We start from the raw sequence: 17353 nt of genomic DNA, 5'->3' as shown, positions 1-17353 counted from the left end.
ACACACATAGGCCAGGGTGGTAGTGGCTTTCATTTAAGCCTCTGAAAAGAAATGCCCACAACAGAAAAGCACACAAATGTTGAAATGCTGGTATGCTTCAATAACAGAAGTAGGGGAAAATTCTTTTAAAAGTTGATAAGGCACTGTCATATTCAGAAGCCTTTTTCATTACCAGTGACTTTCACTATTGATGAATGTAAAAATATACTGAGTAACTCTCCTCTCCCTTTTCACACCAATGTACAACTGAGAGATACAAATGGCACAAGTTACTGACATATTTTAAGGCCACACCATGTGTGGTTAATATAAAAAAATTAGATTTGACAGAATAATCTATAGACAGGAGAGAAACAGTGACCTGACATCTCTGCGACCTGACTTAGGGCTCATCTGGAGTTTAAGTAGCTTAATTCCCAAAGAGCAGAATAACAATAAGAAAGAAAGAAAAGATACTTAGTATATCCTACATAATTTCAACTCAATGCTTTGGATTAGTTATTATCCATGAAAACATATAACTGAGAAGACTCAAATACTCTGAGGCAAGCTGACAAGACTGCTGTAACTATTTCTTAAGATATAACCCACCATGTCCACATCTGTGGGATGCTGGTGTGCTTCCCAGTACCCCTAACACCATCAACATGCACCACAAACTGTCACCTTTCAGTTATTGCAATGTTGTGATTTTTAAGAACAGATAATAAATAAAACCTTTTGAGAATAATTCTGGAGCCTGGAAGCTTCCCATGTCTAGGCTCTTGGATACACAACCTCCACAGTATATTCAGAATATCAACTCAATTAGGAGTAAGTGAGGTAAGTATAATTCAGGCTTTTTGAAAATGGAACAGACTACAATAAGACAAAGACTGGGGTTCACAATAAAGTTAAATAAGGGAAAATGATTCTTAAAATATTGTTCCTAGTTTATAACATAAAAGTAACTTACCTGAATAATATGGGGAAGGCAAGCATTGTCTGACAGCAGCCTTTTCACTCTAGGTAAAGGTCGAATGATGGCATTATCTTGATCCCTAGAAAAACATTTTTTTATGGTCAACATTTAATATATTTATTAAAATTTTTATGTTCAGAGCATATGACATTCTACTAGGCATGAAGCATGTTACCTTACATTTTTGTTAATGAAGACTAAGCTCTCATACAGCTGGAAACATGATTAGGTATTTTGGTTTAAATCTATTTGGCTGCTTAATATGACTTCATTTCCTTCCATAAGATTTCCTTCAAAAACAGTACCCTAGAACAGCCAGAGACTCTTATTTATTATTTAAACTTGGTGTTTTCCAACACACTGTCAGTGGATATTCCCCCCAAAGGGCATATCAAACTTTTTCAATAAATGTAAACCTTAATTTAACTACTCTCAGTATTTTCCAAGTGTAGCCTCAATTTTAGTGCTACATTACTTCTAAATACTAACTGTATGTTTTTAAGCCTGATCTGAATTTTAAGGAGAACTGGAACTATAAAAGCCTCAAATGCTATAAAATTAACAATTACTCATTAAATTCCATCACAAAGTATCTTTACTATAGTAAAACAAGATGATATATATGCAAATTTTGATTGAAAAGTCTGAAAGATTGAAAAGTTCCACGCAAGGGTTATAATTATGACTATCACTGGATAACAAAGTCTCACCTTCACTAGTCAAGCGGGGCACAATGTGGGCCTAGACTCATGTTCTTAAACCAGGAGAGGCTAACCTGACAGATCACAAGCAGGCACTAGGCACTCACCACTGGTCTATGAACTACAGAGTGTTCACTTCAAAACTTTCATACCTGATTCAATGAATATGACAATTGTTACTGTTGCTAGAGAGCTGTTAGTAAGCCTCAATTTTGTAACATTATTTGAAGTTTCCCAGAGAAAGTTGCTTTTTAGTTTACTTTATCAATAAAATTTGCAAATTATTTCTTTATATCTTGTTTCAAAAAGCTCCAAAATCCAAAGCAGCATTCCCCCAAAGCCACAAATAGAAAACCTTTGCTCTAAGTCACTAGAACAATCCCATGCCTTAGCAAGCACCCGTACAAATGGGGAGAACAAGATGTTTTAGAGTCCTTGTTAACCACGGAAATGTTCAATTACATTTTACCTGCTTGGAAAATATCCACACATTGTGATCAACATGTTCAATATAAGGGTAGCAAGGTCAGTTTCATTTAGTACAGCCTGTCCACTGGCTAACAGACACCACTTAAGCTGGGGTATTGCCTGAAGTGGTCGCCATCCATCCATGCCTTGAGCCCAGCATCTGGTTTTTGCATTTAACATTCCTTTGGTCCACAATTCTTGCATCTAAATGAATGGAAGGCATCATTATTACAAGCAGACCAAACAAAATGAAAAGGTACACTACTTGAAATGAAAAGGTACAAACTACACATGCAAATTCACTATTAGAAAACAAAAGACTTCTGCTGACAGGCCTTCAGGAACTCAAATTTGGCTGCTAATATTAGAAAATAACCATTTAGTTGGCCAAACTGCAGAGCGTAAGGAACACTGGAAAGAATAAACACCATAGGTAGAGTATAAAGCAACCAAATTATATATAAGTGGAAGGCTGGTCTTCTATAAAACTATCTTTGACTAACTTCCGACTGAGCCTGGGAGGCCAAGTTGGCAGGACCAAACATCAACAGATGTTAATTAAGATGGAAATTGCCCTTGGAGTGTATAGGCAATTTTCAATGAATTTAAGACTGTATATTAAAACTTACTTGTTCATACCATAAAGAAGATTATAGCTTAACATAATTATTATACAAAAGTCATTAAAAACCTGAGCGCTACTTCCATAACTTTTTATTTTTAATTTTTTAAAGTAATTATTTTTAATTGAAGTATAGTTGTTTATAATGCGTTAATTTCTGCTATACAGCAAAGTGATTCAGTTATACATGTATACATTCTTTTTATATTCTTTTCCATTATGGTTTATCCCAGAACATTGAATATAGTTCCCTGTGCTATACAGTAGGACCTTGTTTATCCATTCTACATATACTAGTTTGCATCTGATAACCCCAAACTCCCACTCCATCCCTCCCCTCACTCCCTCTCCCCCTTGGCAATTACAAGTCTGTTCTCTATGTCTGTGAATCTGTTTCTGTTTCATAAATAAGTTCATTTATATCATATTTTAGATTCCACATATAAGTGATATCATATGGTATCTTTCTCTTTCTGACTTACTTCACTTAGTATGATAATCTCTAGTTGCATCCATGTTGCTGCAAATGGCATTATTTTGTTCTTTTTTATGGCTGAGTTATATTCCATTGTATATATGTACCACATCTACTTTATCCATTCAACTGTCGGTGGACATTTAGGTTGCTTCCATGTCTTGGCTATTGTGAATAGTGCTGCTATAAACATAGGGGTGCACATATCTATTTGAATTATAGTTTTGTCCGGATATATGCCAGGAGTGGGATTGCTGGATCATATGGCAACTCTGTTTTTACTTTTTTGAGGAACCTCCACACTGTTTTCCACAGTGGCTGTACCAGCTTACATTCCCACCAACAGTGCAGGAGTGTTCCCTTTTCTCCACACCCTCTCTAGCAAATGTTATTTGTAGACTTTTTAATGATGGCCATTCTGACTGGTATGAGGTGGTACCTCATTGCAGTTTTGATTTGTATTTCTCTAATAATTAACAGTGTCATAACAACAGCTTTTAAACAGTAAGATTTGAAGACATGATTTTGTGTGTATGTGTGTCTAGAAATATAAGTCATCTCGTCCTTTATGTGGAAATAGAATGGCAGAGTCCTTGGAGCTGATGACAGTAAATCAAATCATAGATTTAAAATATTCCACGTCTCTATATGTGCTATCAGGAGAACATAAAAAATGGCTAAGACTTCCATGAAAAGTTTCTCCCAAACACATACCTCATGAAATCCATATGGGCCACTCCTTTCTTTGTCTGCATTGCCAAAGTACCATTCCTTTTCACTCTCTCTTTTCATATCTGGAGCAGCTTCGATTACATTGCTCTAAGTTTTAAAAAGATTTAGTTATTTTTCAAGGCAGAAATCTAAGGGGGCAGATGTCATAAAAAGTTACACAGTACTAATTTCTTGAGTTTGTATTTCTTTAGAAATCCATCTAAAATTTTAAGTGACCTGATTTTAAGAGTTAAGGATTAGATGCCTAAACTAATAGTCCAAAAATGCTACTTCCTTATTATGCATTTGAAGTAAACAGTTTCCTAAATTCACTTGGCAATCTAAGCTAAACTCAAAGACATCTATATTCCAGATGGTCATTAATAAATTCTCAGGACACTAAAATTTTAATAGCAAAGAATACTGCAAATAGCTACATAATCAAACATATACCATTAACCAAAACCACAATGCTCAAAAATACCAAAGTTCTTTTGAAAGAAAAAAATTCACTCCAACTAAAAGTTTCAATAAATACCTGAGATCAAAGAGTCAAAATGCTAACAGGAAAGTTTTTAGTGCTTTTAAACACTTACTTTCAATTTACTACCCTCATGACAGATAATTCTTATAATTTCATATATCAATGTTTATAAGAATCTAGGATAGAATTTTTATGTACTTAGTATATTTTGTTAAAACATGATTTTAAATACCCTCATTACCATTAGCTTTCAGTTAGATTCATATAGAGAGCTATAGGAAGGTGGTTAAAAGCATGGACTTCTGAGTTCTAACTCTGGCTCTGTCCTTTATTAGGTGACCCTGGACAACATACTTAGTCTCTCTGTTCCTCACTTTCCTCATCTGTAAAATGGGAGGGCTGTTGTTGGGTTTAAAGAGTTAATATATTATGTGTACCAGAACAGTACCTGGTACACTAATACGATACAAGCATTATGATTACTATTATTTGTACCTGATAATAGAATACGCCATGTCCTAATTGTCAAATAGCACTTTTGTACACAATTCTGCCAAAACATGACACATCTCCTCAAACAAGGAGATTAAACAAAAATTTAACATTAACACCAAAAATAACACCAATGAGCCAGTATAGATCCCTTCTATAAGTTAGGTATCAGAAGAGGCCTTTAGGTAGAGACCTGCAGCTCTGTCCTCTTACTGGCTGGTTTCAATAAAGGCTCCAGATTCCTCAAGGCAAAGTATACTCTCAGTGGATGTCAATGCTGAATGTTCTAGTTACATAACTGATGGATTCAGTTTAAATCCTAAAGGACATATTGCCTCAAAATAAGTCACATTAGAGATGCAGTTACTTTAAAAGACAAAAGAGACATCAGAAAAATAAAACTGGATTATCATTGTTCATTTTGGTTATTTCACTTTTTGTGTGTGTGACTTAATCTCCCAGGCATTAGTACTATCATAGTTATTAGAGAAGTAGATTCATGGCCAGACACCCTGACATATTTTCAGATTTGCATGGTTCTTTTGATCCTAAATTTGTACTCAAAGAATGTTAAACTTATAAAATCTAGATAAGCATACATACTTGCAGTGGTACTGTAGCTCGGTTTACATGGAGGTGTGCAAGGGTAAGCAAGTCCACAAGGATTCTAATTCCATTTGAATCCATGAGGTCCTTAACATTTTTCTGGAAGACAGAAACATGTTCACATAATTTAAAATCTTTCTCTCCAACAGATATTACTACCTAAAAGGCTCTCAAAGAAGAGAATATTTGGAATCTCTGGAAAAACTGGCACATAACTGGTATTACTCAGTATTTTCAGGATTTTGTGTTCAAGGAAGCATAAATTTAGATAAAAATTAAAAAGGCAAAACTATATTACAGAGAGATCATATAAATAATTTTTACTTGGGCTTCCCTGGTGGTGCAGTGGTTAAGAATCTGCCTGCCAATGCAGGGGATACGGGTTCAAGCCCTGTCCGGGAAGATCCCACATGCTGCGGAGCAACGAAGCCCATGCGCCATAACTACTGAGCCTGCGCTCTAGAGCCCGTGAGCCACAGCTACTGAGCCCACGTGCCACAACTACTGAAGCCCGCACGCCTATAGCCCATGCTCCCCAACAAGGGAAGCCACCACAATGAGAAGCCCGCACACTGCAATGAAGAGTAGCCCCCGCTCGCCACAAATAGAGAAAGCCCATGTGCAGCAATGAAGACCCAATGCAGCCGAAAATTAATTAATTAATTAATTTAATTTAAAAAAGAATAAAAAGAATTTTTACTTAAATATATTCTGAGCAAAACAAAATAAAATAAAAATAAACAAATTAAAGCCTGGCGGGAATAACACTCGGGATAAACTCTCTGGTTCTACAATTATCCTGCATTTTTCCAATGTCTTTTTGTTAATAAATATTCTGTACTCAGATATAGAATCCAGTACATTAAAAAACTTTTTAAAGTTCCAGTTTGTTTTTGTAAGCAAGATAAAAACTGGTAATTTCTTAGAAGTTTGTAAGAGATTATAATTTAAATTAAATTTTCCTAGGGCTTACTCATTTTATTTCATTTAAAAACAACTGCATTATTCACTAAAAGTGAGAATAAAATTAACCAATCAGTGTTGGTTTCCAAAATGAATATTTGGCAAAAACTTTTCCCTTCAAGAGTTGAGAGCAAAAGGAGAAGATAAGACAAGAACCATGTCTTGATAATTAAGTCAAACTGTAATCATTTATCTTTGTTACATACATGTGACTTAACTTGGAAATAATGGCATATTTATGCAAAATACTGTACCTTATTAAGGATCAACTTGTTAAGGAAGAGGATCAACCTATCTCGTTCAAGTTTATCTGTGCACTATTGAAATAAATGAGAATTTAGTCAGAAGTAAATAGAAACAGAAATTAAGACATTACCATCACTGGACAAAATCAACCAACAGCCAAAAAGAAATAAAAGTCATCTTGTAAACAAAGAAAATCAGAGAAAACTGTCAATTATTGCAATTCCTCCATGTCTTACATTCTCTGCAATTTTATAAACTTTATTTAATTTCCCTAGAAAGGCAGATATTTTAAGTCACAAACAGATTAATACATAGCTTTAAGAATGTACATAAAAATTGAAGTAAATGAAAGAAATGGCCCAAATGATACTCCCAAGTAAAAATTCTGAAGAATTGATAAGTGATGTTTCACATAAATCACATCATCATGAACACAAGAAGGAAAAAATGTAACTGCCTAAAATACAAATGCTATGCCACAAGTACTCAGTTCACTGGAGTACGAGTGAATTAGAATTCAATAGTGAAATCTGTTGTAACAGCAAAAAATAAGGGTTTTCATCTGGTTATTTCCTGGGTGTGTTTTGTAAACTTATTCAGAACCAGTTTTCTAATCCACAAAGCATGACTGACAGTTAAGGCAATTATAGCAAGCACTGATGACCATTTTAAAAATTGGTGAAATGATTCTGTCAGTTCACTGAAATTTAAATTGTTAAACGTAAGAGGAATGTAAACACAAATGAAAGAATAAAGTGTATACAGGTAAGGAACACTCAAATTTGAGCTGCATAATGGATGAACTGATCTGTTTGTTCTTCTCCCACCTTGCTGAAATGTTAAATGACAAACTTTATTAAATTAAAAAAAAACCAACCCCCTCCCCAAAACTGTGCTAACTCAAGGTTCCCTTTCTTTATCATTGTAGTCCTAAAAGGTTTTATTTTCACACTTTGAAGTTTAGTGTGCTAGCATCATTTAAGATTTTTCCAAAAGTCCATTGCAAAAGAACATTCAACTCTAAAAGTCACTATTTCTTTTACACAGCTGTCCAGCTCATCCATACTTAAATTAAAGATTGGCAAATAGGTTGCTAAAGATGTTCAAAAGCAGCAACTGAAAAAAATAAACCAACATGGACAAACGCTAACCCATTAGTCATCTTCCTGTTCATCTAACTTTTATTTAAAGAAGTATAAAGTAAATTACAGAAAAACTCATGTAGAAAGTTGTGGCAGCAATGTGATCAAATAGAACTTAAATTTAACTTTGAAAATTTAACATATACTCCAATGACACTATCAAGTAGCAGTTATTTTTTAATGATATCCTTACCCTCTCTAACATTCCAATGATATATCTTGTATCTGTAAAAGGTCCTATTTCTTCATGACATCTGCCATAAACAATAGCAAGGGCTTGTAAACATAAACACTTCATATTTACTTTTGGGGTGAGCAGGAAACGATGATAAAGCTCATTGAAAAATTCATACCTAGATTAAAAAAAAAGTTCACAATAGAATTAGCCATGAAACTAACAGTAAAAGCAAACATAACAAGATATGAAGAGTAGCTTACGATCTCTTAATTGATCCACTGTCTTCATTCTCATCTTCCTCCAACAGTAATCTCAGGTAATAATCGCCTATTTTGATTTCCTCTGCCAAGCACTCATATTTAACCTTTATTAATAAAAGCAAATTACATTATTTTAGTTTACAATACTTTTTTGGGCTATTTTCACATAATCACTTCTTAAATTCTTTCTGTTCAGTTTTTTTCTTTTCTTGATGAGACAGCCTTTAACAAAAAAATTTGTCATTTCTTAAAATATCTGGTAATTCATTAGTTAAATGTCAAGAGTCAGAATTACACACTAATTTTATGAATGTAAAACTTGCTGATAAAAACTGACACAAGACTATATGGTATCCATGAAGACTTAAGGGAAGAAAACACTAAAAACACCATTAAGGGATAACGTGCTTCCTTCCCTTCTCGGCTGGCTACAATCAAGCCAGAAGTAAATGATCCCACACTACACACAGTTTGCCAAACTCACACAAGGCACTTCAGGTCTTCCCTGATCTCCCAACACATCAACTACATTTTATGGTACATTTTTATACAGTATTCATTCTCTGTATGTGCAATTACTCCAGGTTACACACTGGAAGTGATATGTGAGGAAGTAGCCCCTGATTGGGAACTGGGGTTTGTCTCAAGCAAAGATTTTGCAAGCAGCTGTAAAAAGGAATTTCTTGACTAGATTATCAAAACTCTTTTTCCAAAGCCTAAAACAGTTGTTTTCTAAAAATATAAACTATACAAAATCAAATATATATGTATATCCATTTCATTTTTTTCCTATAAATTCTGAATTTTAATTTGTTCAACTCCATTTATTAAGAATATAAGGTATGGGGGCTTCCCTGGTGGCGCAGTGGTTGAGAGTCCGCCTGCCGATGCAGGGGACACGGGTTCGTGCCCTGGTCCGGGAAGATCCCACATGCCGCGGAGCGGCTGGGCCCGTGAGCCATGGCCACTGGGCCTGCGCGTCCGGAGCCTGTGCTCCGCAATGGGAGAGGCCACAGCAGTGAGAGGCCCGCGTACCGCAAAAAAAAAAAAAAAAAAAAAAAAAAAAAAAAAAAAAGAATATAAGGTATGTGCCATGCACTGTTCTAATCATCAGGGATATAGCATTAAGCAAACATAAAAGGTTCTGTCCTTACAGACGTAGCAGATAAAAAAGTAAAATATATATGATAGTTGGATGACAGTAAGTGCTATGGAGTAAAATAAAGCGAGGAGGGGGGGAAGAGAGAGAGAGAAAGAGAGAGAGTGTAAGTGTGTGTGTATGAAGAGGGCTATTTTTTAAACAGGGTGGCCAGGTGTGTGTGTGTGTGTGTGTGTGTGTGTGTGGAGGGCTATTTTTTAAACAGGGTGGCCAGGTGTGTGTGTGTACAGGGCTGTATTTTTAAACAGGCTGGCCAGGTTGTGTGTTTGTGTGTGTAGAGGGCTATATTTTTAAGCAGAGTGGCCAGGTGTGTGTGTGTGTGTGTGTGTGAGAGAGAGAGAGAGAGAGAGAGAGAGAGAGAGAGAGAGAGAGAGAGAGAGAGAAGGCTATATTTTTAAACAGGGTGGCCAGGGAAGGCCCACTCAGATGACAACCTTCGGGAAAAGACCTCAAGAAAATGAGGCTCTCTGTAGAAAAGAGTATTTTAGGCAGAGGGAACGTCAAGTAGAAAGACCTTGAATTAAGAACATGAATTTGGTGTTTTCAGAGAAGCCAGTGTGGCCACAGGCAATGGTGAGAATATCAGGAGATGAGATCAAAGAAACAATGGTTGGATTTAGGGGGTACAGATCTTGTCTTGTAAGTTATTTTAAAGACCCAGGCTTGGGCTTCCCTGGTGGCGCAGTGGTTGAGAATCTGCCTGCTAATGCAGGGGACACGGGTTTGAGCCCTGGGCTGGGAGGATCCCACATGCCGCGGAGCAACTAGGCCCGTGAGCCACAACTACTGAGCCTGCGCGTCTGGAGCCTGTGCTCCGCAACAACAGAGGCCACGATAGTGAGAGGCCCGCGCACTGCGATGAAGAATGGCCCCCACTTGCCACAACTAGAGAAAGCCCTCGCACAGAAACGAAGACCCAACACAGCAAAAATAAATAAATAAATAAATAAATAAATAAATAAATAAATTCCTACCCCCAACATCTTCTTTAAAAAAAAAAAAAAAAAAGACCCAGGCTTTTTACTAAGTGGGTTGGGAAGCAATAAGAGCACCAGAGAGGGCTTGGAGCAGAGAAGTGACAAGATCTACTTACATTATAACAAGATCACACTGCTACTATGTTGATAACAGATTACAGAAAGGCAATGGTGGAAGCAGGGAAACTGCTACAATCCCATAGAGAGAAGAGGGCTGGGTTCTGGGTAAATTTTGAAGGTTCACTGAATAGGACTTGCTGACAAACTGAATTTGGGGCATAAGAAAAAAAGATGATGTCAAAGGTTTTGACTAGAAAATAAGGAATAGCCATTATCTAAGATCAGAAAGACTGCAAGTGAAGTAGGTTTGAGGGACGAACCAGAGCAGAGTTTTACAGCTAAGTTCTAGAAGCTTATTAGATATCCAATTTATAGGATAAAAGTATGAAGTCTAGGAAAGAAAGTCTAAGCAGGAGATAAAAATCTTGAAGCCATCAGCAAATAAAAAACATTTAAGCCATGAGAATGGATGAGATCACTGAGGCAATAAATATAAATGAAAAGAAGCCCAAGAACTGGTCCTTCGGGGCCAACTAGCATTTAGCAGTTGGGTCAATAAGGAAAAATGAGCAAAGGAGGAGGAATGGACAGTGAAGGAGAAAATCCCAGAGAATACAGACTCCCAAAACCAAAGTAAAGAAAGTTTTCACGAAGAGGTGGGAATGAGCAAAAACAAATCATTAACACGTTTAAGAAATGCAGTTGGGTTCAACAGCAAAGCCGGCAGGGTCACAAACATGCTCAAATTTACACCTATACCTATAATAAAAATTTACACACACACACAAGATTATCTACCACCAACATGTTTCTTGTTCTTACTTTGTCATTCTTCACATAAGTATTTTAATTAAGCAGCAAAAAAATGGCCACATTCAGAATCAAATTACCACGAAAAGTCTATTAAACAAGCTACAAGAAATAAGAACAGGCTATGTTTCAATAAAGAATTTAAAGGGGAAAAAAAGCAAGGAACAGATCTAGAATGCATAGGATCAAATTTATTGACTCCTACATGATTTTCACATACAAAGCTGAGGTACTAGACAAAATTAATTTTTCATTTGTCTCAGGCAAAGTGAAAGTTTTCCAATATTTCCTTCATAAAATTATGAGTGAAAGGTAAAGATATATGTCAAACAACTACAAATTAAAAAAAAAAGAAAAACTCCAAAACTAATACATGCTTCAAAAAAACCTACTATACTACGAAAATTAAAATTTACCTCAAATTCATGGTGGTTCCAGGAGATCACATTAGCACTACCAAGCTCTCTATCAATATTAAATGCTCTCATTTCAGATTCAAGACAATCTCTCAATTCTTCTCGTGTTTTGAAATTCCAAATTAAGTTTGACCTGGCATGGTCCTGACCAAACCTAGATATACGTGTAATCAGAAAATAGTGGGAAGCAATAAACAGTTTTAAAAATCTATAAATCTCCCCTACTACAACTTATAATAAGCAACAAAACAGTGGAATTAATAAACTTTAGCAAGCGTAAAGAAAGAAAATAAAATCTACTGTGTGAAGTAAGTATAGTAAAAGGTTAATGGTAGAATTTTAGTCACAGGTATACAGGTGCTCACTGTAAAATTCTTTCACCTTTTCTATATGTTTAAAAGTTTTCATTATAAAATGCTGGGGGAGAAAATGAAGCCAAACTATAAGACAAATCCGTGTGGATTTTAAAACAAGGAACTGATATTTCAATTTTAATACTTATTGCTAATATAAATTCCAGTCAGAAAAGAATTATAAACAGATATCAAATTACAGGTTGGGGATAAGAATTTCTGGATAATTGAGTATGAAATGTGTGGGATGAGCAACATTCTAGATTAGAACCTTACAAACTACCCAAGAAAAAATACTGCTAAACTGTCAAGCTCTGATTGATATTTTCAAAATACCTTCCTTTTATTCATGAAATTATTTAACTATCATAATAAATTTGAATTCAAGTCTGAACTGGGGTGGGTGGGCTTTATACCCATTCACTTTCAAACTGCAATCCTCCTAAAAAGTCTGATGCCAGAATTCCAAGGGAATTCTAGGGAGGACAACACAAGAGGAAGAAAACCAAGGCATATTCTTAAGGCTGTATTATATACATACTACACTTTTAAAGTACTGTGGGAAGTTCCCAAAGCACATATTTTCCCTTATTAACCAAGGTATAATCAATAGGTCAGCTTCCAGACTGAGTATTGTGAGTCAAAAAAGTTTTTGCAAACTCCCCAACATGTTCCAAAGTCCTTCTATGTGTGTATGACTGTGTGTGTGGGGAGGGTGTTGAGGTGGAGGGTGCTGGGGAGGTGGTGAGAGCAGTAGATGGGGAGGAGGGGTTACCATATTAGAGAGGCTGGAAAAGTATATGAGGTCAGCTAACTTGGATACCCATTTCCCACAAGTCTCCTTATGGTTTCATCATCCAACTCTTTAAAGACTCTATTTCCAACAAGGCTGAAAGACGTTATAATACAGTTATTTCTAATCATGATAAAGTGTTTTAAAGTAACCATCTCTAAGCCTTAATAAAATGCTAAATGTACCTTTGGCTCGTCAGACTACCAACACTCTATAAAAGGTCTTAATTTTATGAAAGCATCACTAATGATACCAGCCTTAACAGTTATAATTCTTGACCCTGAGAGCATAAAAATACCTGTGGCATAAAGCACTAGATTCAGGCAAAAACAAAAAAACAACCATCCAAAAATTAAATTTGGCAATACCGAATTTAATTAATTGGAAAAGAGGCCTAAAGTTTACCTGTAATAGAAGAGATCCCAGTTTGCTTCTATTTTTATTCTCTGTCTTCTCTTTCGAAGAACTACTGGCTTTTGATTTATATTCTGGAAAAGAAAAAAACTTCATAGTGCTCAATCTGGAGCTACCAAATAAGCTCAGTCAGAATATCATCACTTTGTAAGTGATGAGAAACATTTCCTTCATCAAATTTTGGCAGAGACAAAATTAATGAAACAAAATCTATAAAATATGAATACAGAATATTAGATTATATCACAATATAATACTTTGCCAGCATATGTTTCTATAGTGTAGCTGAAATATTTTCCATGTAGCCTAAAGTTATTGTTTCAAATCCAAATTTTGTTAAAGTTTACAGTGATGACTAATAAAATTTGTAACAGTCAAAAACAGGTGACTTATTTTAAACATTTACATGCAGTTAATACAAAAATCATGGCAAAACAATAAACACAAAAGATTATAGGTCATTAAATTGCTACCAAAGCCAAGAGGAGCAAGTGTAAATTGAAATAGCTAATGGACAAGAAATAAGTATCTACATTCAGACACATGTGAAGTGAGACTTTAATTTACTAGACAAAGAATATCAAAGACAACTCCACATGCAGGCAGTTTAATGCATTTCACACATGTAGCAGGGACTTAAACTCACCATATTGTTTCTGTCCTGAATTTAATTGTAAAAAAGGAAAAAAAAATTTAAATGAAATAAAAATAGGAGAGTGAGCCTACATCTGCTATGCTATCTCTATTATACAAATTCCACAAGGATGTCACCAGTATAAATCATCTTTAAGACAGAAAAAGGCCCACCTGCTTCTCTGAATTCTATGACTCAAATTTTAGGCAGTCATAAACCCATTTGAGAATTCAAAGAAAGCTATGGTCCTATTCTAGAGAAAGACACATACATAAGGTTTACAAATGGAGGGGAAGATTTCAAAGATTTCTTGGAAGTCTATATATGGACTGGAGGTTAAGAATCTTTGCTCCAAGTAAAACGTGTAGATATTTCAGTCGTGAAAATTCTAATCCTCAATGTGACAGAAGCAAAAAGTAGAAAGTAGTTATAGATTAAAACATGAAAGTCTGTAACTTCATTAAGGAAGTGGCAAATCATATAAAATAAAGCAAGAAAACAGACTAGATATCACAGAAAGAAAAAAGGTAAAGTAGTAAGTTTTAAAAAGTAAATGCTGTTTGAAATGTAAAACATATTGATTAATTAAGGAAATATTCCCTACGAATTTTAATTCTGTGCACTATCATGAAAACTAATGTTAGGTGACTTGAAGAAGGTATATAAATAGTTCATATTTTTAGTTTTAATGACAAACCCTTCCTTAAAACCTCTAATCAAGTACTACTTTTTTCAATTTCCTCTGCCTTCAGGACAAAAAGCTGGGAGTCTAGAGTTATGAAAATGTAAACACTATACAGAAAAAGGACAACCAGCTCTCCATAAACTAAGCTGACTGATTTAGAGACTTAGGTTAAAAGCTCTAACTGGCTAAACAAATCCATAAACTGAAAATAACATAAATAAGAAAAAAGCAATTTTATACATTAGCCAAAGGTTATTATTAATCTAACAAAGAACATTAGCTACAAATGGAACTGACTCCCTAAACATTCTGATTATATAAGAAATGCAGTTCATTTTAAGACTAAACAGTTAATCTAGACAATGGTTAATTTTCAGATTTTAGCTAAAGCACAGGTTCATTAATTAGATATTTTGGTGTTAATATTTCTAGGAATAAAATAGTCACAAAGATTATTCACTGTTTCATAAAGAAATTAATGTTGAAAACAGTATCCTGGCAGAAATAATTGCTCAGCATTTTAGATAACACCTCATGTAAATGAAACCAACAGACCAATAAAACATTATTGATATTAAAAATACATTGTTTTCCCTCTGAATTTTTTATCTCTAAATAACAGATGCTATCCACATTTCTAGCTAAAATAGCTTTGTGTTCAAGTGTATGCTGGATAAATGTTATATATGAAATCTGACGCCAAAAACTTATTTTCAGTATAATTATACCCAACAGCTTGAAACAACTGTTATTTCAGAAATGGGTTTAACTACCTGAAGCCAAAAGCTTGTAATTTTTAACAACTGTGAAAATCATTCATTTCATATCTACAGACTTTCAATTTTCAAATGCTATAGCAATATTATCATGACAAGACATGCACTGTCTTTTATTATAGGTGCTTTTATTACTGACTTCCTTGTACATCAAAGCAACCCCAAAGGACAGAGAAGGGAGGTACTGTTAATTCTGATTTTATGAAAGAGGAAAGTGAAATTCTGAAAACCTGTAACTTGCCATATGGGTTAGTAGTAAGTGACAGAACCAGGCTCAGATGTAGGTTAACCAATTCAAAGTTCAGTATTCTCTTTACTATCCTAGACCTCTGAAAGCCTGTTTAATTACTCTTTATAGTGCATATGTCACTCATACAAATTAGCATTAATTCATAATGCTCAACTTCTAAAGAACTCAATTTTGGTATCAATTTCAGATAGATACACAAGACAAGAATATTTCTGTTCTGTTGCACCTGATGCCTTATGTTTAGATTTTCTGGAAATTCATACGAAACATGTTTGTTTCAGAAAGTTACTTATATTACTTTCCTTGAATAAGAAAATAGCTACCATAAATAAAGAGATGGTTAAAGGGAAAGAATATAAGTGTGGTCAACAAAAACTGAGATCAAGTCAACTTTTACATGAAACCTTAAATCATTCTTAACCACTGCACATTCCATCCTAGATAGAAGGATGAACATTACTGGATTAGGTTCTGTAGCACATACTACATGCAGAAAAATGAGACTAAAACTGTTTCAGATCTGATCTTGATTTCAGGAGCTAATAATACTGAAATTTAAATACATATAGTAAATTTAATTTTAACAATGTGAATCTTATTTTCAAAATACTTGTCTAGCTAGCTCTCAATAAAAAAGCTAAACAAGAAAGGCAACTTTATTTGTATTGCTACAAAACAAAGTTCAGAGAAGGAAGGAAAAAGATACATATGAATTTAAAAGTCTGGAAACTGGAAGTTATGGAAGAAACTTATGTAAGAAAGAGTGGAATTTTATATTAACTAACTAAAATCCTAACCACTGACTCATAAAACTATGAATTAAGAAAAATTTATATAAAAATATTATCAGAATTAAGTGACATTTCTTCAGGTGTTCGGTCAAAAGTATCTGTACCATTTCTGTGAACAGCAACAACTGAAGTAATCTAGGATATATGGAAGTGCTAGAAATTCGGAAGAAGACTTTATTTTTACCTCTTTTTGTGCAATGCCCATTCTATCCCTCCAATGCATTAACACAAGATCCACTTTTTCTTTGGCAAATTTTTCAACTTCTTTAGCAGCTTTACCAGCTAGTCTTTGCCACTCTGGAACTTTATTAAATTTTCCATACTGATCCTATAAAATAACGTTGAATTCCATTACAGTCCTATAATTTCAAATTTATTTTAAAAATCTAATTAAAGCCAAGTTGCACTATTTTACATGATTAAATGAATACTGAAAAAAAATAGTGAAAGAACAAGGTGAAAATTTCTACAACAAATTATACGTTTTGTCCAAGAAATCTTAAACTTTTCTACCTAGTTTTCAAGATGAATCCTTTTAGAGGGATGGAAAGATGTAAGTGGGAGATGGGTGCAGACAGAAGTGGGGTGAAGACAGGAAAAGAACACATATAAGACATTATGATAATAGCATATCTTGAAAGATGTTAAGTAATTTTCTCAAAGATAGCCCAACATTAATAATTAAGATAGGTCTGTAAAGAAAAAAAGCCCTACATAAATTATTTTTTTCAGTAACATTTATCACCAACATTATCACCTTCACCAACATTTATCAATTACATATTATATGCAAAATATCACCTTATACATTTGAAATTAAAAAAAAATCCATTCGTGAATGTACCAATATGCTGAGTTAGAGAAAAAAAATACAAGATTATTATTATTCATAAAATTAGATTGTGGTGATAACTGCATAACTGTAA

The 17353-nt window shown here is 34.4% G+C and overlaps 1 protein-coding gene across 1 annotated transcript in view; it reads right to left on the bottom strand.

The window, feature by feature from the left end:
• The window catches only part of DNAJC13 (DnaJ heat shock protein family (Hsp40) member C13), a gene marked incomplete at its 3' end in the record, with an annotated part of 106591 nt that overhangs the window by 55828 nt on the left and 33410 nt on the right, over positions 1-17353 (bottom strand). The window contains exons 19-29 of the mRNA XM_079705255.1: positions 16612-16755; positions 13938-13952; positions 13283-13365; positions 11732-11885; positions 8310-8413; positions 8065-8224; positions 6738-6800; positions 5518-5619; positions 3942-4046; positions 2132-2334; positions 956-1040 (exon numbers count right to left, since the gene is read on the bottom strand). Coding sequence (XP_079561381.1) covers positions 956-1040; positions 2132-2334; positions 3942-4046; positions 5518-5619; positions 6738-6800; positions 8065-8224; positions 8310-8413; positions 11732-11885; positions 13283-13365; positions 13938-13952; positions 16612-16755 — 1218 coding nt within the window. The remainder of the gene's footprint in view (positions 1-955; positions 1041-2131; positions 2335-3941; positions 4047-5517; positions 5620-6737; positions 6801-8064; positions 8225-8309; positions 8414-11731; positions 11886-13282; positions 13366-13937; positions 13953-16611; positions 16756-17353) is intronic.

This window comes from Hyperoodon ampullatus (genome assembly GCF_949752795.1).
Source record: "Hyperoodon ampullatus genome assembly, chromosome: 5".
Classification (NCBI taxonomy): Eukaryota; Metazoa; Chordata; class Mammalia; order Artiodactyla; family Ziphiidae; genus Hyperoodon; species Hyperoodon ampullatus.
Note: the sequence above shows the minus strand (reverse complement) of the source record. Positions and strands in the feature narration are given on the sequence as shown.